This window comes from Salvelinus fontinalis, chromosome 30, assembly GCF_029448725.1.
Source record: "Salvelinus fontinalis isolate EN_2023a chromosome 30, ASM2944872v1, whole genome shotgun sequence".
Classification (NCBI taxonomy): domain Eukaryota; kingdom Metazoa; phylum Chordata; class Actinopteri; order Salmoniformes; family Salmonidae; genus Salvelinus; species Salvelinus fontinalis.
The window spans coordinates 32,244,347-32,269,532 of NC_074694.1; the positions used below are offsets into that span (position 1 = coordinate 32,244,347).

Below are 25,186 nucleotides of genomic sequence, written 5' to 3' on the forward strand. Positions count from 1 at the left end.
ACTCGTCTAATGACTGTTCATTAAAAAAAGATAGTAAAACCCAAATGAAGCCACATCCGCATTTCTGCTTGTATTGACTGATAATTACCTGTTTTTATTATTTTAGTTCCTGTGCGCTGTTAAACATGGTCCCCCGTCGTCTCATTTTAGGAGGATGGTTTTGCAGTGCACTCATCATAAATTAAATTAAAAAGCAGCACGTCTGCAGATAAAGACACGGCCCACTCCTCAGACCGCCAGCAGATAGAGTGAAGATTGTGTGTGTGTGTATGCATGAGTGTCTGTGTGTCTAGTTGAGACAAATAAAACATGTGAAGACTTTTGATGAAGACTTTCGATGTGAAAAGTGATATATAAAGAAAATGCCCTATCTCTATTATCTAAGCCATGATATACCCTTCACTACTATTTCACAGTCTACCTCAGTGGAATGGAAAGCACTGGGAAGCTAGTTAAGTGTAACACATGGTAGGTCTGGGAGGGGAACTATTTTAGTGTAACACGTGGTGGGTTTTGTGAGGGGAGGGACTATTTGAGTGTAACACACGGTGGGTCTAGAAGGGAAACTATTTGAGTGTAACACATGGTGGGTTTTGTGAGGGGCCTTTCCACTATGTGCCACGTTAATTACTTTCAGCTGTCAACTTCCTCCAAAACATCTTATCTGATGCTACTTCACCCGCACAAGGAAAACACACACGCCAAAACACACACACACATGAATACACATATGCTTACACACACACACAGTGCAACACACACTATCATACACACTATGCCAAAACTACACACGCTAACAAACACACACACACAAGCCAACAGACACATGTCACAAACACATACACTACCGAAGACAACTTCAAAACAACCTCAAAACAGAAGGCAGAAGCACAACTATTCACTTTTGACTTCTTACGAACATAAGAGACATTGTGAAGAAACACACAACCAAATCTCTAGTGTTCCAGAACCATGCCAGTGTGCCAGAAGAGCTGCCTTTATTTATTCATTTAATTTGTGTTGTTTTAAACAGGCGCTTGGCACAGCCCACTAGTACGCTGATGGGAGCTAGGACCCAGCTAGGGAGGACCAACCAAGCAGCTCTCAGTAAATTAAAAGCAGACTTCTTTCCTTCTTTCTCTCGCTGTGTTTTTTTTCTCTCGTTCTTTTTGTCTTCTGCGAGGAGAGGGAAAGGCGAGGGAGGAAGAGAGACAGAGAGACAGAGAGAGAGGGAGAGAGAAAGAGAGAGGGAGAGAGTCTGTAACTGGTTTTGTAGCCACATCTTGTAGGAAATCCTGAACAGAAGATGTTAACGAGAAACACGAACCGAGCACCGAAGCTCCCCTCCCTACGCTGTGTGTCGGCAAAATACACACACACACGCACGCACGCACGCACACACACACACACACACACACACACACACACACACACACAAAGATACCCAAGTACACACATAGGCCATCATTGTAAATAAGAATTTGTTCTGAACTGACTTGCCTAGTTAAATGAAGGTTAAATAAAAAATAAAAATAAAACAGACATATAAATAACCTCCCACACATTCTCTGTCTCTCTCACACGCACACACACACACACACACACACACACACACACACACACACACACACACACACACACACACACACACACACACACACACACACACACACACACACACACACACACACCCCATGCGTACACACACCCATACAGACCCCAACCCCTTAGAAACCTCTAGAAATCAGACAGGGTTTCCCTGTGTGTCTACAACACCAGACTGGAAAGCACAGAGAACAGTCTCCACCATAGCATTGTAGTACAGGCAGAACTATCGAGAAACCCTCTCTTACTGATCAAAAGACAACCAGACAGCTCGCTAGCAGATGAGATCTACCTTCTAAGAAATGCCTATCCAATGCAAATCAACCCACCCATCAAAGCCCCTGGTATACATGGAAGAGAAGAGGGCTACAGTATATATTAACCGGCGTAATCATCATGCTCACACAAATGCTTTAATCCGATTCTAGGTATGGCCTTACAAACAAAAAACATGAAAAATCACTTGAAAAGAACACGTGATAAAACGTGGTTTTCTCACGCGTGAAAAGTCTAAAAAAAATTATAAATAAAAAAGTCAAAAGTGTTTTTTGTGGTTTCCTAACATTTCACATGTGATAATAATTGACGGGTTAGCTGGCAACGTCACAAAAACGATGTGCACGGTTCAATGGGGCAGAAGTCTGTTTCATGTTGTGATTCTGGATGGCCAGATAGCTAGCAACAATGACAAGAAGCTGCCATGTGTGGAATCGTAGGTGGCTTGTTTCGGCAAGTTTTGTCTTGTTCTTGATACCATGCCTTGTTTTGACTGATGTCACTAATATGGCAAACATTCGCTAGCTAGCTAACCAACAACTGTAACGATGTATTTGAGATTAAAAAGTACTCATTGTACAAATGTATTATGTTTTCAATAAACATTGGCGATTAAATACAGTTGACATGTTGTCAAAAATCTAAGCCAACCCCGTCTGTTTTGCCCCGCAGTTGTGCACGCGTCGGTTTTGTTGCTAAACAACCAACCCCTCTATAAATTTCACATGTGCTTTTGTAACTGGTGGGATTAGAACCCGGGAGACGCCAACGTCTTGACCATTCGATCAAAAGGGCCAACGCAAATTTGCAAGTCGCAGGCGGGGGTACCTCATCAAGTGACCATGGGCAACCATGACCGGCTCATGTTCTCTGCATGTGCATTTTCAAATGTTAATGTCAACTAGGACTGTCAAACTAATTTGTTCAAATTGAGCGTTCATTTAAAAAAAAAAATGGAAATACAAGAATTTTGACATCTTGATTTCCTCCAAAGTAACGGTTAGCAAAATCAGGTAAATTGATAAACACACTTTCTTTAACCTCAAAGTCAACTTGTTTTGGCATCGCATTGTTGTTTTTAGCTGTATTGATTATGTATTTGGAGTATTTTGAACACTTTCAGACAATGCGATTAACACATTTTTAGTTACCTGATTTAACTCTGACAGCACTCATTTACTTTTTGTTAAATAAGGAGACACAGAGCACTAGCTTCTCTGTTCTTTTAACTGGGCTTCTTCCAATGATCCCTCACCAATGAATAAGAAGAGAGGTGTGTGCCTGTAGCAGTAACTCTCAGAAATAATCAAATAATATGAATGAATACATTATTCTTTTTAAATAACTTGAATTATTATACTCAGGTGGGCTGAATGACCTTTTAACAGAATGGCATTACAGAATTTGCAATTCCGTATGTGGAAACATTGCTACTGTAAACGTGTTACCACCCCCTTTTCTGTGAGGAACCAACACCACCTGTGAACTGCAATTCCACATTTGAAAGTTAGATTTTCATATGTGAATGTTTCTTACATGTGAAACTGCAAACTTGATTTTTCACATGTGAAATTTTTTAACATGTGAAACAGCAAAAAAACATGTTTTCCTTCTCACGTGTAAAAAGGTGGTGTTGACGTGAAATTTAAGCTCAACATTTGAAAACAGCTATTTCACAGGTGAAAATGCGATTTTAACACGTCAAAAACGGGGTTTCACATGTGAAACTGCAAATTTGACATCTTCTTTTTGTAAGGGTGTCGATGCCATCCACACCCAAGCACGCATGTTCACACCCATACAAGCACGCACGCACGCACATCCTAGAGGGAGATTAGGTGTAATGACTGGGAAACTGTAAATGTCACAGCCATTTGAGCTAGTGCTGAATCCTAGGGTGTGTGGGTGTATTTGTGTGTTTATGTGTGTGTGTGTGTGTGTTGTCGTGTCAGAGACATGAACAAAAATGTATCCGGTAAAGGGCAATGAAGTGAGGCAAAGTCATTACAGTGGACACAAACACACGCACACATACACAGACGGTAACATACATAAACACGCACGCTCAGATATAAAAAGTCACATCAATACACAGATACATAGCACACACACGCACGCACGCACGCACGCACGCACGCACGCACGCACGCACACACACACACACACACACACACACACACACACACACACACACACACACACACACACACACACACACACACACACACACACACACACAGTCGTTGGCAGACGTGAATGAGCAGTAAATAATGGGGTCTTCTTGCTGGAGGACATTTCTTAATGACAGTACAAACACCACAGGGGGACTGGAGAGAAGAAGAGACGACAGAGATAGTGACACACGCACTCGCATTCACACAAAAATACGGGGACACTCCACTGCTCAGACACAACCAGTTAATGATCGATGCAGCTCTTTAGACACTAAACATAGAGGGATAGGCATTGGCTGCAGCACACATTCACACACACACACAGAGAAGCCACAAATACAGAGCACCTGTGACTGAGAACCCGATGAACCCTAGACTGAGAGGGCAGTGAGAGAGCTCTGGCCGGTACACACACACATACTGGACAGCGAGGCCAGAAAGATCATGACTCTTACATAAGCCTTCTTCCCCCAGAAGTATTTATATCACTGGTTGGTTATCTATAATAAGAAATCTCTCTCTCTCTCTTTCTCATCCCTTCTTCCATTCTTCCCAGACAGGCGCGGGATCTCTGATTAGAGCCCCGATGACAGAGGGAGAAGAAAGGAGGGGTGAGAAGAAGAGAGAGGAAGGGGGCGAGGAAAGGGATAGAGGGGTGTGAAGAAGAGGGAGGGCAGAGAAGGGGCGAGAAGGGGAAAGAGAGAGAGAGAGAGAGAGGGAAGGGGTGAGAAAGAGAGAGAGGGGACTGCATGCGTGTGCCAGTCAGCGAACGTACGCGCGTGTGTGTGCGTGTGTATGCGTGTGTGTGTGCGGTAGTGAGATAAGGCTAGTGGTCAGTCTGGTGTATGTCACTGCCACCTGAGTTCCAGTCAGACACATGGCCTAAAAATAGGATCTGTCAGACCTGGCATCCCATAGCACCACACACACACACACACACACACACACACACACACACACACACACACACACACACACACACACACACACACACACACACACACACACACACACACACACACACACACACACACACACACACACACACACACACACACACACACACACACACACACAGGTAACTGCCACACATGTGTGGTTCCTGAGTTAATGAGGCAATTAGCATCCCACACTGCTTAGGGTCATGTATAAAAATGCTGAGCAGGCCATTATTTTGGCTACCCTGGTTATGCCTCCATAGGATGACAATTCCCCATCCACAGGGCACGAGTGTTCACTGAATGGTTTGATGAGCGTGAAAACTATGTAAACCACATGCCATGGCCATCTCATTCACCATATCTCTACCAAATTAAACACTTCTGGGAGATTCTGGACTGGTGCCTGAGACAGCGTTTTCCACCACCATCAACAAAACACCAAATGATGGGATTTCTCCTGGATGAATGGTGTCGCATCCCTCCAACAGAGTTCCAGACACTTGTAGAATCTATACCAAAGTGCATTGAAGCTGTTCTGGCTCGTGGTGACCCAACGCCCTATTAAGACACTTTATGTTGGTGTTTCCTTTGTTTTGGCAGTTACTTGTACAGATGTCAGATCTTAATTTGACTTGTTTCGTCACAGGAGGAAAATAACCCTGCACCAGAAGTATTTTAATATCTGAAAATAAATATTTAGAATCACCTCCAGGGGGCAGCTGTAAGTGGTGTTTGTATACAATGCAGTACCGTGGTGCCCCCTGACAACGGTGAGTAAAGGACATTTTTACTTGCGACAACCAATCATATCGCCATCTGCATCCAACAAGTAACCAAGAATTGCACTCGTTAACCAATCTGAGACACCAGCACAACCAAGAAGTAACCAAGAATTGACCAATGAGAACAGAGCTATGGTATTGGTCGGAACTAGAAGAGGAGCGTCCCTCCTCTCCGTCTCTAATGTTTTAAAACTTTGGGTCTTATGTTATCTTTTTTTCTGAAATCAGAAGTTTTGTGGTCTGCTGTTTTGATTGGAATATCTTGCACAAGCAGGTAAGAACAGTGCATTAGGCTACATCAGTTAGTTAATAACTTAGCTAGCTACAGTATTTACAGGAAGTAGCTAGTTGCTTGTTTTGAGAAGTTGTCAAATGACAAGTGTGTGTGTGTGTTTGTGTGTGTGTATGTGTGTGTGTGTGTGTGTGTGTGTGTGTGTGTGTGTGTGTGTGTGTGTGTGTGTGTGTGTGTGTGTGTGTGTGTGTGTGTGTGTGTGTGTGTGTGTGTGTGTGTGTGTGTGTGTGTGTGTGTGTGTGTTGTACTAATGTGCTGAGCAAGTTGAGATGTTAGGTAAAGGTTAAGACACTATTCATTTAATGTTCCATATGTACATCTGCTCACTGTGATTGCATTTTACATCTGAACCTGATCATTCCAAACGTCTTATTTCCACGGCAGACATGAAGCGGCCCATCTTCAAAAAGTTGCTAGATTGGAGCCTTGTCCTGGAAGATACCAGCTTCTACAGATGCACCATTGAGAGCATCCTGTCTGGCTGCATCACCGCCCGGTGAGGCAGCTGCACCGAAAAATCACCAAAGACTTCAGCCAAGGCCTGTTCTCTCCGCTTCAGTCTGGCAGAGAGGACCAGAGCATCCACCACCAGGCCATAAAAATGTTGAAAAGCTATCCACCTGTATAACCTGCACCTTAAGAGACTGTTTCCACTGTGTATTGTTGTGAATTGTTAGATACTACTGTACTGTTGGAGCTAGAAACACAAGCATTTCGCTACACCCGCGATAACATCTGCTAAACATGTGTATGAGACAAATAACATTTGATTTGAATATTGCTTCCCTCCCTCTCCTTCTCCCAACCTGGGCTCGAACCAGAGATACTCAGAACAGATCGACAACTTGTCACCCACCTGTCACTCGCTACCTATCGCTCCACAAAAGCCACGGCCTTTGCACACACACACACACACACACACACACACACACACACACACACACACACACACACACACACACACACACACACACACACACACACACACACACACACACACACACACACACACACTGCTGCTATTATTCTTTTTATTTGTTTTGTACTGCTCACTTGATCTCCTTGTTGACAATGGCACATTTCATAGTACATACCGTTACTGATAGTTTTACTTCTACTTTATAACTTTTCATATTTGTTTACCACTTGTCTTAGTGTTATTGTTGTTACTTTTGATATTTTGATATTTCACTAGACTGTTGAGAGGTAGCTTGCAAGTAAGCATTCCATTGCACCGTTGACACCCCGCTGTACCCTGTGTATATGAAGAATAAATTGGGATTTGATTTAATTTGATTCGATTGAAGGTTGCTTGCCATTTCAGGAGACACAGTTCTGAAAGAGAGTGCACCAGGGCTATGTCTCGGGATGAATTCAGCCAGGAGGACTGTACTGCTCAGAGGTGGCAACCCAGCCCATCCGGGCCTCTGTCCATCCTCCACATACACTACATCTATGCTCGGCTGTTCCTCAGTCAGCCCCTGTCCTTCTGCTCCTCCTCATTCTGATGGAGCCAGCGATCAGTCTCCCTCCTTTTTCAGTTAATTATATAGAATTGCAATTATTTGTGTTCATTTGTGTGTCCCTCTGTGGTGTTTGTTTAACTGTATTACTATTTTTCAAGCTATACAGCATCCATTTCATTGATGTATTAGTCAACAGTATTCTTCCCTTCCTTGATTCACTCCAGTCACAAAAGCCCTTAGCTGAATACGTGAATTACATTGAGATCAATTCGCGTCAGTCTTTGAATGCTCCGTTGTATAAACACGTGTGCTGCTGTATGTGCACTGATTTCAAACAATTACAGTATATTTGTCATTCTCACGTCTTCCAACAATTCTGTCTTCAATTACCTCCTTGATTTACAATCAAAACAACTTCGTCCTAACGTTACATTTTTGATGTCAAATGGATCTTAAATGTGTAAATGAAGGCCTTTCTCTTAATTGGGAATAACCTCATTTTACTCCTGTGGTGTTTAGGCTTAAGACATGAACCCTTTCACAAGTTTGAATCCTGACGAGGGCGAGTGGTTTGACAAAAAGAGACATTATTAAAAAGTTATGGATGATGATGACAGATTTATGGGGGAGAGGAGCAAGGATTGTCGGAAGAAACCTACAGGAGGGGAGCTCTCCAGGAACAGGGTTGGAGAGCCCTGGCCTATAGCCTAAATTAGTTAATTGCATTTATGTAAATGTTTTCAAGAAGTAAAACGAACAGTCTGATAATTTACACATCAAAGAAAAGTGTCCCAGCTCAACTCATCTTTGGATAGGCTTAGATGCATAAACATTTGGACAGCTTTTATGAAATGAAATATTAAAGCCACACATTACAGGCTTTCAATCCACACCAAAGACCAGAACTAAAGTGACAAATTATACATTGCCTAACTATAAAACGTGGTGGAGCAGCCGCAATGGAGGAGAGTTTACCATTCTACAGTAGGCTTACATCTGTCAATCAACTGAGCTCATCAACTCAGCCAGGGAAACACAGTAGCCTGTTATCAGTTTTCACTCCTTTCGTTATGTGATAATGGATATTCTAATGGTATTCTACAGAATGTAGCCTATTGGAATATAATCAAATATGGGGCCTCTATTGCAACCATTGATGGCACTACATTATCACCAGCTGATGGCCTCGATTCAATCAGATCAAGTGTTTAGCGTTAAGCGGCGATAGCAGACACCTGCATATCTGATTTTTTTGGGGGGGGGGGGGGGGGTTGGCGGTGTAACTGCATTAGAGCTGTCAAATCGGTGAGCAGCTGCTCGTAGTCATTATCACGAAGCCACACCCGTCCCACTCGCGTTAGAAGTTCAGAACGAGAAACTGTAGACTATACATAAATAATGACGCTCAAACTGAAAATCACTCAATGAAATAATGAGGATTTCTATGAGCTTAATCAATGTGTAGATTACATCACACATTCCAGTGTTCCAACATGTAAACAAGGCTGCATGGGACTTCTCTTAATGCGACTCCGTGCAGCCAATGGCAATGTCCAGTTTAGGTATAACGCCAGGAGAAGCTTGTGGATTGGACAGTTCTAACGCCGTTCCACCTCTGACACCGCCAAAACAATCGCTATGCAGATGTCGGCTAAAGCGGATCTGATCGAATAGAGCCCGATGTCTCGTTAAACCATCAATGCGCGCTAAACTCCCCCGCACAGCTGATCTTAATTGCAACCATTATTGGTCACCTCATTACCGCTCCCTAAAAGATGATGTCGGAGTTGCCTCAGTCCTGCTTGCAATCAAAGTCGTTCAAGATATCAAAGATACAGTTTGTTCGCCCTCTGGTTGGTATTGTCATCGGAACAACCTTTTTTAACAGACTAATGGCAATTTATCTATTTGACAAACCTTCCCTAAAATAGAAATAGTTTACCACGGCAAATCTACTGTGGCATTTCACCCCACACTTTGTACGAACGGAAACTAATGTTGGTGCAGCCTACTGTTATTCTTTTATTTGTTTCCTATTTATGTCACCCAAAAGTGTCGGGTTTGGTCATTTTGGGTATAAAATATCCCTGGACTGTCCATATTTGAAATGTGTACCTACATCAACTCAATCAGGGTAGGAGATATGCTCAGACAAAGAGTGAGGGAGGACAGAAGAGAGGAAGAATAAAATACACCTGAGAAATAAACCAGAGAGCAGAAAGGATGGATAAAACAGCTACCAGTCTGCCTGTTAGCTTGTTGTGAAATGGGTTAATATGACTAGAGAGAGAAGGAGGGAGGGAGAACAAAACAAGAGGGGCCCCTATTTAAAAGGAAATCAAAGAACAAATAGGTCTGACTAAAATAAAGTTGGAGGGAAAGTATGGCTAAAGAGGGAAAGGAGAAGGGGGAGGAGTAAACGAGAGCGAATGAAGGGGGAGCGAGAGAAATAAAGGCGAGAGGGGGGTTTAGGTATTAGGTAAGTCTGGGCACGCAGACAGAACTAAGCGAAGGAAGGTAACCAGATTCAGATGCCCAATACAAGTATAGCACGTTAAACCATACATACTGTACATCCTCCCACTCCCTCTCCTCCTCCCTCACCCCCCTATCGCTCCCTCTCCTCCTCCCTTTCCCCTGTCTCTTCATCGCCTCTCTTCTCCTTCCTCTCCTTCTCCTCTCCTCCTTCTCCCTTTCTCCCCCCATCTTGCCCCCTCTCCTTCTCCTTCTCCTTCTCCTCCCTCTCCTCATACCCCTCTCATGCCATTCTGTGCATCCAAGCCCCCTCTTCTCTCTTACAATGGTTTAATGAGAAAAAGCTGGTAGGAAAATCCTGGCTAGAAGCCTACATAAACTAACAGCCATCTCACGACACAGGCAGCCCACAGAGAGAGAGAGAGGGAGGGAGGGAGGGAGGGAGGGAGGGAGGGAGGGAGGGAGGGAGGGAGGGAGGGAGGGAGGGAGGGAGGGAGGGAGGGAGGGAGGGAGGGGAAAGATGGAGAAAGAGAGGTTAGGAGGGAGAATAGGGGAGAAAGGAAAAGACAGCAGGGGTAGGAGAGGCAGTCGTGGGGGAGAGAGGGAAAGAGTAAGGGGTAAACGGGAGAAAGGGAGAAAAAAAGAGCGAAGGGAGGGTTTGAAATCGAGGAATGAGGAATGCCCTCAGAGGGACACACACAGAAAGGGTCAGACACACACAAGCACTGAGTGAGGGACAGACACCCACACGTACGGGAAGTGGGACAGACACACAGACGTACTCGGGAAGGGACTGATGCAAACACATCAGTAAAGGTATCTCTCTATTTTCTCTCTTTCTCCCTCTATGTCCGTCTCTGTTTCTCTCTCTTTAACATTCTTTTACTTGCTACTTCTCCGCTCCGTCTTGACATCCCCTCCGTCTCTCCCTTCCCTGGCTTTCTCATTTTATCCTTTTATCCTCCCTCTCCCTCCTCCCACTCTCCTTCTCCCCTCCCTGGCACCCTCACTCCCTCCCTCCCTCTCCTCCCTCACTCCCTCCCATAATAGGGAGTCAGTCTGTGGTTTTAACTGGCTTCATGTTCATTTGTTAACTAGGCCACTAGAGTCATGGGGGAAGAGCACTACACATGTCTGACAAGACAAATAAAGAAATACAACAACAAATACCAGCACACGCACATTCCCATACCCACCCAGAAGAACACACAAACATCCATACACAGACACACACACACAGACACACACGCATTCACATATTACACACACATAGCCCAATAGTCACACCGTGTGTCTCACTTAAGTCAAAATGCAAAGAGACACATTACTCATACACTGACAACGCAAGGGCACAAACACACACACACACACACACACCACACACAAATGCTGACAGGTCAGAGAAACTCTGTTATACAGTAACTCATACACTGTTGGATCCCCTGCCTGCCATAGAGAGTATTAGGGCTGGTACTGATGGAAGTATTACATAGTGAACATGGTGTCGTGAGTATTGTCACAGCATGGGGGAGATATATAGGTTCAACAGTTAGACGTCTGTGGCGTTGCGTATCTTCATACAGTGCTCACACAGACAGACAGACAGACAGTCAGTCAGTCAGTCAGTCAGACAGACAGACAGACAGACAGACAGACAGACAGACAGACAGACAGACAGACAGACAGAGACAGAAACACACATACACATATGGACAAACACATACACCTGCATACATAAAGGCATGTACACACACATGAACAAACACATTTGTAGATTGACCAACTGTGCTGGACCTGAAGCCCAAAATGTATAATGATTAATTGACTGCAGTGAGAGACAGGATTATCTGCCATGACAACCACCTGACACAGTAAATCAGTGTGTGTGTGTGTGTGTGTGTGTGTGTGTGTGTGTGTGTGTGTGTGTGTGTGTGTGTGTGTGTGTGTGTGTGTGTGTGTGTGTGTGTGTGTGTGTGTGTGTGTGTGTGTGTGTGTGTGTGTGTGTGTGTGTGTGTGTGTGTGTAAATCAGTGGTGGCGGCACTGGCTATGAATGTGCCAATTAATGTGTGAATAACAACTCCTGTGATCTGAACATTGAGAGAGAGAGGGAGAGAGAGAGGGAGAGAGAGAGGGAGAGAGCGATAGAGACAGACAGAGCGAGAAGGAGAGAGGGAATGAGGGCGGGCGAGGGAGAGCGAGCGAGAGAGAGCGAGAGAGAGAGAGGGGTGTCAGTGACACAGTAGCACAGGCACATCTATCCGGTGGATACAGAACTCAGTAAGGGGCCTGTTCGTACTGAATAGCCAGCCCTCTTTTACCTGCTATAGAACACACACACACACACTGTCTGATGAACAGGAATATGTATCTGTGATGAATCAGTCCTTGAAATGAATCTTGAAGTCTTTGTTGGTTGTATAACATTGTTCAAAGTGTTGAGTGTTGTGGCCAATACATCCAAGGCAATCGCTGTGCTAGCATCTCCACGCACAAACACACACACATGCACACAAACCCACACAAACCCACACCGCTGCTGACAACAGTAGGGTTCTATTATCCTTTGAAGTAGGGTGTGTATCAGATTCCCCCTTACTGCCCTCGTTTTCCCCAAACAAACACACACTCAAACACATCCAAAATACATAGCAGGGAGATCTACAGTCGGCACGCCATGTGAATCACACACATACATCACACACCACCTACAGGGAATTGTTGCGTGTGTAACGACATATAAATAGTTCATCGAACATAATGGTAATGCTATACTTCATGTGACTGACTATGTCATGTAGCAACCCTCCGGAGGGATGGAGAGAGAGCGTTTGTTATTACCATACTTACATATACATGATACATAGATCCTGTACTGTAGATCTGACACTGCACACGGACACGCCCACACCTGTGATAAGCATAGCATTTCTCAGCAATGATCAGACGCAAGCATCAAGCATTTCAAGGCGCATGGAATTCTCCAGAGGAACAGAGAGAGTAGGGAGAGGTGGAGGGAGAAACGGGAGAGAGGGGGAAGACTGTGATTTCGAGAGAGAAAAGAGAGAGGAAAGGAAAAGGAGGGAGAAAATATGAAAATAAAGTAGCTGGGTACAGGTCAGTGGAGGCTGGTGGGAGGAGCTAGAGGAGGACGGGCTCATTGTATTGGCTGGAATGGAATAAATGGAGCGCTATCGAACACGTCAAACGTATGGAAAGCACATGTTTGACTCCGTTCCTTCTATTCCATTCCAGCCATTACAATGAACCGTCCTCCTATAGCTCATCCTACCAGCCTCCACTGGTACAGGCCTACTTTTGAACCTCTTAAAAATGCTCTCTGAAACCCCACTCTACGCTCCAACTGGGGGCCTTTCTTTCCTCTATCTCCTCATCTCACACTCTATTTCTCTCTCTATTTCTCTCTCTGAGTTCTAACCACTTAACTGTTTTTAACCTGGGTTCTTTAAACTGGGCTATTTAATCTCTCTCTCTCTCTCTCTCTCTCTCGCCGACACGAGGTGTTTAACTCGAGGAGAAGAGGAAGAGAGGAAGAAGAGCACAAGACATGTTCTGCTGATTAGCTGAGTGTTCCCTTCACCTTTCATTGTTTTATAGACTTATCGGATACGTACACACTACCTCTACGTGTTCCTCTTACCGCTCCATCCCCAACGCACATTTGTCCCTTGGAATAGTTTCATGCTCATCTATCCTGTACTTCATTTCCCCAACAAGTTATGAATTTACCAATGCGCTTTCTCCAAAGCCCAGATGTTCATTTACAGCTCTGTTTCATGTCAAGTTAGGCTACAGGGTTTCAGTTGGCTAATATTGCCAGTTTATTTTGTCAAGCAAACATTTGTTTCTTTCATGTCATTTATCTGCTGTCTGATCCTCTGAGTGGATGCGGTGTTTAGGAACTCATAAACATTCTCAGACACTTACGTGGTCGATGTTTTCTTTTATTTCATCTCATTTCATTTCCATATCGTTGATTGTTTTGTTTGTGTCCCACTCCTCGCCGCACCGGCTTGTCATGTGCTCCATTGTGCGTCCTAGAACGCGTGCCAGTATTTGTGGGCACAGGTGCGAATAGGCCCATACATGTAAATACTGAATATTTTGCTGTGATGAGAATTCAAAGGTATATAAGTCTACCTTAAAATGATGTTCATCATAGTTAATGTCTGCTAAGTGATAATGAGAACATGGTATTGAGGTTTTGTGCCTGTTTATGTATTTTTGCTGAGGGTTATTAGACTTTCTTCCCATAGATTGTTGACCCAAGGTTTGTCCAGGTTCTGGTCACGTTCCTCTGCCCAGGTGTTGCTGATGCCTGACAGATCTTACAACGCCTGGATAGGTATTTTACATATCCGCTAACCACATCATATGGTATAGCAATCCGACTTGCACAGTCTGATGAGAGGATGGGGAGGATGGTCAGAGCCTAGTACAACCTGCCTATGCCAAGTTATAAGTTATATTGGGCAGGACTTCCTGTTTAACTCTTTCAGAGTTTTTTGTTTGTTTTGTCAGTCTTTTTGAACATGTTCCTATTTTTATTTTACTTTTGCCAATCTTCATTTTGTATCACGTATTATCTAATAAACCTACATCTAATTTTGTATCTTTAACTTTGCCTCCTAGAGTCGATGTCCGCGCCGCTGCATACATCTAATTAGCATAATAGAAAAATCCCCATCAAAATCCGTCTGTTTAAGCTAGAGACGTCTGATTTTTTTGCATTGGCCTTCCACATGTGTGATGGATGGTGGCCGAGCTACAGCGGTGTTTGTCAGACCATGAGACACACCGAAAATCAGTCTTCTCATAAAAACGTCTGTCGTGTCTGAACTAATATGACCACCCTATGGAAAGATGAGACTCTTACGAGCACGATGGTGTTCTCCGTGTGGCTCTATGACCCCTACAAGCATCAAAGGACTCGTCTGAAACCAGTACCGCCGATCTGCCAACTTCTTTCTGTGGTGTCCGAACAGTTTGGGCTACACACTAATTTTTTTTATTTTTTATTATTTATTAGGATCCCCAAATAGCTGCTGCCAAGGCAGTGGCTACTCTTCCTGGGGTCCAAACAGGAAACAACACAAGAAATAAAATACATAAATATACACAGCACTACATTTACATTACAATTTAGTCATTCAGCAGATGCTCCCATCCAGAGCGACCCATAGCTAGTGCATTCATCTTAAGATACCCAGGCAAGACAAACACATCACAGTCGTATCCCAACCACGTATCACATACATATTACAATGCAAAATACAATACAATATGACCCCTCAATGGAAAGCTGAGACACAAACACATACATGGCGGTTGTTTTGCTCTAGGACGCTCACAAGCCTCACAAGACTCGTCTGAAGGTAGCCTGGTATCAGTTTTAAAAAGTGAATGGAAGTACATATGGAAGTATGGAAGTAGTTTAGTGCCCAAATGTTTTTGTAAAATATGTGTAAAAAAAAAAGACAAATAATGTCCTAATCTTTCTCATATCTCTCAGATACAGGACAAACACTTTAAAACAAACGTATTTATTTTTTGACCTTCTGTTTTTCCATGTATGAATCTGTTCATTGTGCTATTATATGCGCTAATTGCATTACAACCAAATGCAATGTTTCAACAAATAATTGTAGCTAAAAGGCTCCTAAAATTCCAAATCAAAAAGCTAAATGATCCTTGATATGACCATCTTAAAACAATTCCATATGCTAACTTAGTTGGACCCCCCCCCCCCCCCCCCCATTTTGATGTCTCTGCGCGCTAACTGACTATCATTGTGCTAACGCTAGTTAGCATTGACTCACAAAACGACCTCTAACTTCCTTCATACTGGATGCAGAGACATAAAAATAGTATTCATGAGTTCATCTGACTCTAGGGAAGTAGACAACGGACTTCATTGCTAAAATCCCAAAATCCCAAAGTATCCCTTTAAGGATAGCATATATGAGCATATAGCATATATGAGCACTCTGATGTCATCGACATTGAGATACCGAGTCAAACCTGCCTCTGTGAGCCAATGCCGCTGCATCTCAATAATAATACATTCATTATGAATGTTACGAACATATATGAGCTACTATGTCTATTTGTTGTGCATATACCTGTTCAGCAACAACTGTCAACAGTAAAAAAACGTATCACAAAAAAAAGACACATTATCCCTTTCACTCTCTCTCTCGCTCTCAGAGCCGGGCTCTTAACAGTAGAGTGAAGGAGAGGGAAACAGGAGGACAGCGTGGAGCAGAACATAGTTTCTCCAGATTAAGTAAGTGTTCATTTCACCTTTTATTATCTTATAAAGGAATTATATACAGTGCATTCGGAAAGTATTCAGACCCCTTGACTTTTTCCACATTTTGTTACGTTACAGCCTTATTCTAAAATGGATTACATAATCATTTCCTCATCGTTCTACACACAATACACCATAATGACTATAAGTAAAAACAGGATTTTTTTTTTTTTTTGCAAATGTACTACAAATAAAGAACAGAAATACCTTATTTACGCAAGTATTCAGACCCTTTGCTATGAGACTCGAAATTGAGCTCAGGTGCATCCTGTTTCCATTGATCATCCTTGAGATATTTCTACAACTTCATTGGAGTCCACCTGTGGTAAATTCAATTGATTGGATATGATTTGGAAAGGCACACACCTGTCTATATAAGGTCCCAAAGTTGACAATGCATGTAAGAGCAAAAACCAAGCCATGAGGTCGAAGGAATTGTCCGTAGAGCTCAGAGAAAGAATTGTATTGAGGCACAGATCTGCGGAAGAGTACCAACATTTCTTTGCAGCATTGAACACCCCCAAGAACACAGAGGCCTCCATCATTCTTACATGGAAGAAGTTTTGAACCACCAAGACTCTTCCTAGAGCTGGCCGCCCAGCCAAACTGAGCATTCGGGGGAGAAGAGCCTTGGTCAGGGAAGTGACTAAGAACCCAATGGTCACTCTGAAAGAGCTCCAGAGTTCCTGTGTGGAGATGGGAGAACCTTCCAGAAGGACAACAATCTCTGCAGCATTCCACCAATCAGTGCTTTATGCCAGTGGCCAGACGGAAGCCACTCCTCAGTAAAAGACACATTACAGCCCGCTTGGAGTTTGCCAAAAGGCACCTAAAGGACTCTCAAACCATGTGAAACAAGATTCTCTGATCTGATGAAACCAAAATGGAACTCTTTGGACTGAATGCCAAGCGTCACGTCTGGAGGAAACCTTCACCATGGTGAAGCATGGTGGTGGCAGCATCATGCTGTAAGGATGTTTTTCAGCGGCAGGGAGACTAGTCAGGATGAACGGAGCAAAGTACAGAGAGATACTTGATGAAAACCTGATCCAGAGCGCTCAGGACCTCAGACTGGGGTAAAGGTTCACCTTCCAACAGGACAACGACCCTAAGCATACAGCCAAGACAACACAGGAGTGGCTTAGGGACAAGTCCCTGAATGTTCTTGAGTGGCCCAGCCAGAGCCCAGACTTGAACCCGATCGAACAGCTATGGAGAGACCTGAAAATAGTTGTGCAGCGACGCTCCCCATCCAACCTGACAGAGCTTGAGAGGATCTGCAGAGAAGAATGGAACATACTCCCCAAATTAAGGTGTGCCAAGCTTATAGCATCATACCCAAGAAGACTTGAGGCTGTAATCGCTGCCAAAGGTGCTTCAACAAAGTACTGAGTAAAGGGTCTGTATACATGTAAATGTGATATTTAAGTTATTTTTTTAAAATACAATGGCAAAAAAAAATATGTTTTTGCTTTGTCCTTATGGGGTATTGTGTGTGGATTGATGATTATTTTTTATTTTTTTAATCAATTTTAGAATAAGACTGTAACGTAATAAAATGTGGGAAAAGTCAAGGAGTCTGAATACTTTCAGAATGCACTGTAATACACACAACTGTTGTTTGTTTATCTTACAGTGGTGAAGGAGATATGGAAGGAGTAAGAGATTCAAAGGGAAAGAAAAGAAACAAAGGGAGACGTAAAAACAAAGCACATCAACATCAATAATTGATTAAGACCTAACGTCCAAAGTGTTGGGACTCTAAAACGAATCAATTATTGTGTGTCCTTCAATACTGGCCCGTATCAGTGTTCCAGTGCAATAACAGAGTAACCCTGGTGAAGGCAGCAAGCTTGCTGAAACGTCATTGACTGGCGATAAATCATTAGCATGGGAGCTAGCGTGAGGCGCTAAGTTCTCACCGCAGCCAAAACAATGATAGAGTGCTAGGGAGAGGAGAGCCATCGGTCAGCTCACTCGCTCTCTCTCTGCAGACTGGACTACACAACCCTCTGGTACTAAATCAGTAGGGGACACGGAGGGAGGGGACACGGTAGGGGAGGAAGAGAAAGAGGAGGGAGGATGAAGGATGGAGAGAGAGTGTGTGTGAAGGAGAGAGGGAGGGAGTGTTTGTGAGACAGAGAGCAAGTGAGAGTGAGAAGGAAGGACAGAGAGAGTAGGATGTGTTCCCACTCTCCTTTCCTCCATGTTTAGAGGATGGCCTTGGCACCACCCTGCTGTCCGATAGAGAGGAGACATCTACGGGAGTCGTATGTGTGTGTGTGTGTGTGTGTGTGTGTGTGTGTGTGTGTGTGTGTGTGTGTGTGTGTGTGTGTGTGTGTGTGTGTGTGTGTGTGTGTGTGTGTGTGTGTGTGTGTGTGTGTGTGTGTGTGTGTGTGTGTGTGTGTGTGTGCGTGTGTGTCCGTGCGTGCGTGCATGTCAGAGACCTCTCTCCCCACTCTCCCCAACACAAGCAGTCTTTATTAGCAAAACCAGGAGGGGGAATTTCATGCAGGCAACGCGCCAGGCCCCACATCACTCAATGTAGACACCCTGGGGGTCCTTCATTAGGGCCTAAATGCCAGTGTGAGTGTCCAGGGGTCCTAATTACCTCAGCCTGGCCCTGGATACAATAGCCAGGGGCCGTCAGGGGACACCAGGGGCTGCCTGTAGAACCTGCCCGTAGACACCGATCTAGGATCAGCTCACTCTTGAGTCCTAACCCTGTTTGGGAGAGCTTTGGCTCTAGTGTGCCCCGGTGTGGTGGTATGTGCACTATGTGAGTTTTCTCTCATAATCCTGAACAGCGATGAGACTTCAGTAGCACACACGCACGCACACACAGAAGCTCTGTGGGGGGTACAGAGACAGATCGATCTCAGTTAGATTATAAAGTATTACAGAACCGCTGACCTTTTCCTACATCGCTACAGAAACACAGAAAGGGCAAAACATGGAGCAGATACGTCAAAATAACAGCCACCCAGCCCCGGACACACACACACTTACGTCTCGGCTACACTGCAACCATGTTAAGCATCGCCATCATATAGCAGCACAGCGGGTCAGATAATCGTAGTGACATCCCTCTCTCTCTCCCTCTCTCTCTCTCTTCTGCTCTCTCCCCGTCCCTCTATCTCTCTCTCTCGCCTTCTCTCTCCCCCTTCATCTCTCTCTTTACCGCTTTCTCGCTCTCTATCTCTCTTTTCCTCCCTCCCTTCCCCTGTTTCTCTAAGCAGGGATTTAGCAGGCAGCCAGTTCCCGCTCTAGACTCTCAGTCTGTATATTCTCACATTGTTTGGCCTCTCCGACTTCTCCAAAGGCCAACTTAGCATCCCCTCAATTACCTACCGCCACATCACAACCACTTGTCCCTCTGTTTGGTACGGCACAGGTTCCTCCTAATGTCAATGTCACTGCAGTTAACAGGGGTCCGGGTGAACAAAGCATGTGTCGTGTCTCATAGAGCACAAGCACAACATCAAAGCATTAGAGGTCAGAACTGATTGGCCAGTCAATGTCTCCCTAAAATTGTTTCCTTTTTCTTGGCTGGGTGCTGGGCCTGTAGACCTCAGCAGCCAGCCTGTCCTTCTACGGAGCGCTGTGTGTCAAAGGAGTTCCCAGCGATGGAGGGTCTCACTCCTCAAATTGGGGCCCTGGTAATGAGCTCCCTCTGGGGGCCTTGTTCCTCCCTGTGGCTCCTAAAGCCCCTGGAGGCCACTGGTCCTCTGATACAGAGTAGAAAGGGAACAGAGGAGAAGCTCTGCTGGCATTTACAGATATGGACATGAGAGAGCAATGGCTGTGACCTCTAGCAGAGAAATACCCCACTGACGGCGCATACCGCTGATAAGGACTGAGGGAGACTGAGGGAGACGGACGGCAGAGAGGAGGGGTTCTGTGATAGTGCAGGGGGGTTGGGGGCAGATGAAGAGTTGGTGTGGGAGTTTACTGTCTGCATATATGAACCACAGTGGAGAAACAGAGACAGAGTCAGACAGACAGACAGAGGAAGTGAGAGACGAGCATCTCATTGAGAGTTTTGATGGGAGGGAGACACACTAACACTGGAGGTGAGGGGATAAAGGTCGGAGAGAGGATAATTAGGTGAAAGAAGTCAATTCTATTGGGTTGTGTTACAACACACACACGCACGCACGCACGCACGCACGCACGCACGCACGCACGCACGCACGCACGCACGCACGCACGCACGCACGCACACACACACACACACACACACACACACACACACACACACACACACACACACACACACACACACACACACACACACACACACACACACACACACACACACACACACTGGTCCACAGCAGACATCACCGTGTGTGTAAGCCAGCACATACACATGCCAAACCAGCATTCTTTCCCCTTCAGAGGGCTGCTGCTCCAAGAGCATCTACCTAAACACTGCAGCCTCACAACACACACACCGCCACTGTAACACAAAAAACCCACGGAAGTCTAGGTATGCTCCACATATCTGCCATAATACAAACACACACACACATCAAGCTAGTTATATCTCTTCTCTCCTCTCTGGGGTGAACTAAATCAATGTGGGTCTGTGCTCTTATGAATCGATAACCGGTTTCTCTCTCTAGTATGATTTAATAAAGGACTAGACTCCACTACTGTAACATTCGCAGACACAGAGACACAACACAGAGCTAACAGTCAATAAACAACAACACAGAGCTAGCAGTCAATAAACAACAACACAGAGCTAGCAGTCAATTAACAACAACACAGAGCTAGCAGTCAATAAACAACAACACAGAGCTAGCAGTCAATAAACAACAACACAGAGCTAGCAGTCAATAAACAACAACACAGAGCTAGCAGTCAATAAACAACAACACAGAGCTAGCAGTCAATAAACAACAACACAGAGCTAACAGCCAATAAACAACAACACAGAGCTAGCAGTCAATAAACAACAACACAGAGCTAACAGCCAATAAACAACAACACAGAGCTAGCAGTCAATAAACAACAACACAGAGCTAGCAGTCAATAAACAACAACACAGAGCTAACAGTCAATAAACAACAACACAGAGCTAGCAGTCAATAAACAACAACACAGAGCTAGCAGTCAATAAACAACAACACAGAGCTAGCAGTCAATAAACAACAACACAGGTATGTATCAAGAAATTAGTTAGAACATAACCTCTTTCAGCGCTACAGAACTGACTTCTGATGAAACCGTGTGTGTGTGTGTGTGTGTGTGCGTGTGCGTGTGCGTGTGCGTGTGCGTGTGCGTGTGTGCGTGTGTGTGGAGGGCCATCAATGTTCACCGCCTCCTGTAATTATGATTAATCAATCAATTCTAATCAGGAAAAATGCTAAATTATAAAATAAATCAGGAGCAAATAATTTGAAATGTGAAATGAACAAGTATAGGCCTGCAACCCCTCGAGACACATTAATCAATATATGGCCTGTGTTCTTTATAAGGCCTTGCAGCCAATGCTATATTGTCCATATTGCAGAGCAATATTCATACTCAGTCATATCTGACCTCAATTTCATGAGGTCACCAGATATCCAGCAGGACAAATTGATAGGTGCAAGCCATGGATTGACCCCTGAACTAAGACCCGATGTCTGTTGAACTCCACTACTACCCTTGAAACTCAAAAATCTGACCTAAAATAAGCTTCTAAGGGCAAATTTATCCGACTTCTTTGCAAGCAATAACATTAACAGACAGAGAGATTATAAGAGGCATGATTTTCACATGGGTCTCCATAAAGCCTTATAGACCTACCCAGATACTCTGAATCCCAAATCAACCTCAAGACGTAAACCCAAGGCACTTACGTAGATCTGAGAGGATTGGATGAGCGCATAACCAAAAGCAGGTGCTTCTTACCTTCACAGATGTGTGTGCGGGTATGGATATATAAGAGATGATCCCATGATCCAAGCAGAGCACACATGAGTGAACTGACAGCTAGTATTTCTAAGTAAAAGGATATGGGTTGCAGACCATCTTCAGACACCAGCTCCTCGGAGGGGTGGTTTGTTTCAGGTAGAAAAACACGACGGGAGCCAGGGTGGGGTGAGGCAGCTCATCATCCCCGCCTGCCGAGGCCTCCTCCCCGGATGTAGAGAGTCCATCAGGTCCCGGTGATACTGGCTCCACCTCGCCGCGTTCTACGCCTCCTCCTCCGGCCCCAGACAGGTCGTTGAGCCGTATGAAAGTTCTGGGGAGAGAGGAGCGCCCCTCTGTGTCCCTGGCGCGGAGGTCACCGGAGAGATTTCCCCCATCCTCATCCATCATTCACCCCCTGAGATGGAGGGGTGGAGGAAATATAAACATATGATTTCATAAATATCACCAACATAGAAATGCGTAAACATTCAACTATAATGTCGTCTCAAGACGCTCAAAATAAAGACTTGTATATGTCCATAATTATTTCCATATATTTGGGCAAAACATAACCGTAGTTTAAGAATGACAGAAGGATTATGCACAAAAAAAACTATTTGTCTACATACTTAGGCATCATTAAAGTGTGTGTAGGATGATTCTATTTAGGAGGACTATTGTTATTGTTGATGGATAAATTCATATTCGTTGCATAGACTAAATGGAAAGTTTCAAATAGATTAAAGGATATTTAGGGAAAAACGAAAAATTCGTTATTAAGATTTTATACCAGGCTTGTACAACATTCTTTATAAGGGTTTCTGGTCTCCAAGACATATGCTTACAATTAAATCCAAATATTGGAGCAGAATATAGTGGGGAGAAGCGGGATCCGTTATTAGATTTCACCCAAATATGCATTCACCTCCCAATGCGTTCATTCCAATAGAGAAGTCAGTTTTAAACGAAAATCTGTGGTTATTTTGACACTAACCTACTGTATGTGTTTTTTACAACGATCAACACTTGTTTATAATTCTATGTCACCCAAATTTCTCACAACATTTGGCAACAAATAGGAGTCCAACTGAGCTGCAGTGCCTCGTAATTTTGGATAGAGGGATTCCCGTCCCCATGTATTTTCTCTCCACACTGTATCACATGCCACACTGCATCTTTAACAAATTAACAATTATTAATATTGCTGTTTTCCAAACTTCAATCGTGCGTTTTAGCAGAATCAATGGATTATTAAACGAAAGTCGTTTGCTTTTGGAATTGCGTAAACCAACCACATAACATAATCGATAACAAAAACAGGCGTTGGTATCGTTGTAATTGTTGATGTACTACCTGTAATAGAATCAGTAGATGTGCCCAAAGCCCGCTCAGTCATCGCATGATGGATTCTCGTGGCAAAAGTGCAGCCCGAATCGCGCGTGCAGGGAAGAAGGGAAGAGAGAAGAGCGAGCAAGAGGGAGGAAAAGAGTCGGTACGTGCGTGCGTCTTGCGGGCTGTATAGTTTCCAGGTGGTCGCTACAGCGGGTTTATGGGCATCATGCGCCAGGCATGGTTTTTAGTCTCGAGCTCTCTCGGAACTCCACGGACTCTTCATAGAACCTTTCCCTTTGTAATATCTTGGAATTCTGTCTAATTCCTGGTCCGATTCCAGACACAAATCCCGGTCTGGCGTTTATAGCAGAATCCCCACCGTTGGTTCTCCTATTCCTTCCCTCTCCCCTTCTTTCCCACTTCAGTCAAAACAACTCAACTCAAATCAATACAAAAAAAACTATCAACAAACAATTCGTTTTCTCCTCGTTTTCGTCCTCGGTTTTAGTATCCAAATGTGTTCACTCCATTCATCCAAACATGAGGTGTTTAAGCGCCTGTATGTATCCCAGCCTAAAAGTGTTTCATAATTTAAATACAGTACTTAACATTTCCGCTCTAATAACACATCCATAAGGCATCCTTTGCGTATACGCGGGTTATGGGTGCAGCGCTTGTGAAATTATGTGTTTAAGGTTCCGTCACATTATTACCGACATTACCACACAAAAGTATCTCCCTATATCTCTCTTTCTCCTGAATCTTTTCGTTCGGCGAGGCTGCCCCCACCAAGAATCCGCTCCTCAGAACGCACGCACAGCTGGAATTGGATTCAACTTCTCCTCCCTAACCGCCAATCCACCAACCAGAAACGAACTATATCTAATTCTACTATTCTATTGGCCTAGAAATGTGTCCGTCTCAAATGTATCAGGAGGGAGGGGAAACAGCTGGAATCCGATTGTCAACTATTGGCCAATGATAAGCGAGGAAGTGTTGGTATCTAACCAAAGCTACTTGATGATTGGGCGACAGGTTTATTATGGGAAGTTTAAGAAAAAAAATATTTCCATGTGATATAAACGATGCCTTCGTTTCCACCGTCACCTTCACACGTGTGATGTGTTATACAATATTTCTGCACCAATAATCTATTTAATAAATAAGGCACGAGGGGGTGTGGTATATGGCCAATATACCACCGCTAAGGGCTGTTCTTCCCCACGAAGCAACGCGGAGTGCCTGGATATAGCCCTTAGACGTGCTATATTAGCCATATAGCACAAACCCCTGAGGTGCCTTATTGCTATTATAAACTTGTTATCAATGTAATTAGAGCAGTAAAAATAAATGTTTTGTCATACCCGTGGTATAAGGTCTGATATACCATGGCTGTCAGCCAATCAGCACTCAGGGCTCGAACCAGCCAGTTTATAATAGCAACTATAACACTTTTTAAGTTATCAGCAGGAATCATCCACATCAGCAGCAGTCAACTGAGAAGCATATTATGTACTAACAACATAGAGCCAGCGACATAGGATACAGCGTGTTTCTGTGCACGCGCGCGCGCCTGTGTGTATGTGGTCGAGGCTGATGTCACG

General features: G+C 44.2%; 1 protein-coding gene across 1 annotated transcript in view; it reads right to left on the bottom strand.

Annotated features, from left to right (window-relative positions):
- The window catches only part of cacna1g (calcium channel, voltage-dependent, T type, alpha 1G subunit), a 298,872-nt gene extending 274,484 nt beyond the window's left edge, over nucleotides 1-24,388 (bottom strand). Inside the window, exons 1-2 of the mRNA XM_055890508.1 lie at nucleotides 23,604-24,388; nucleotides 22,354-22,665 (exon numbers count right to left, since the gene is read on the bottom strand). Of these exons, the coding sequence (XP_055746483.1) occupies nucleotides 22,354-22,658 (305 nt within the window). The 5' untranslated portion in view covers nucleotides 22,659-22,665; nucleotides 23,604-24,388. The remainder of the gene's footprint in view (nucleotides 1-22,353; nucleotides 22,666-23,603) is intronic.
- Nucleotides 24,389-25,186: the final 798 nt, after the last annotated feature.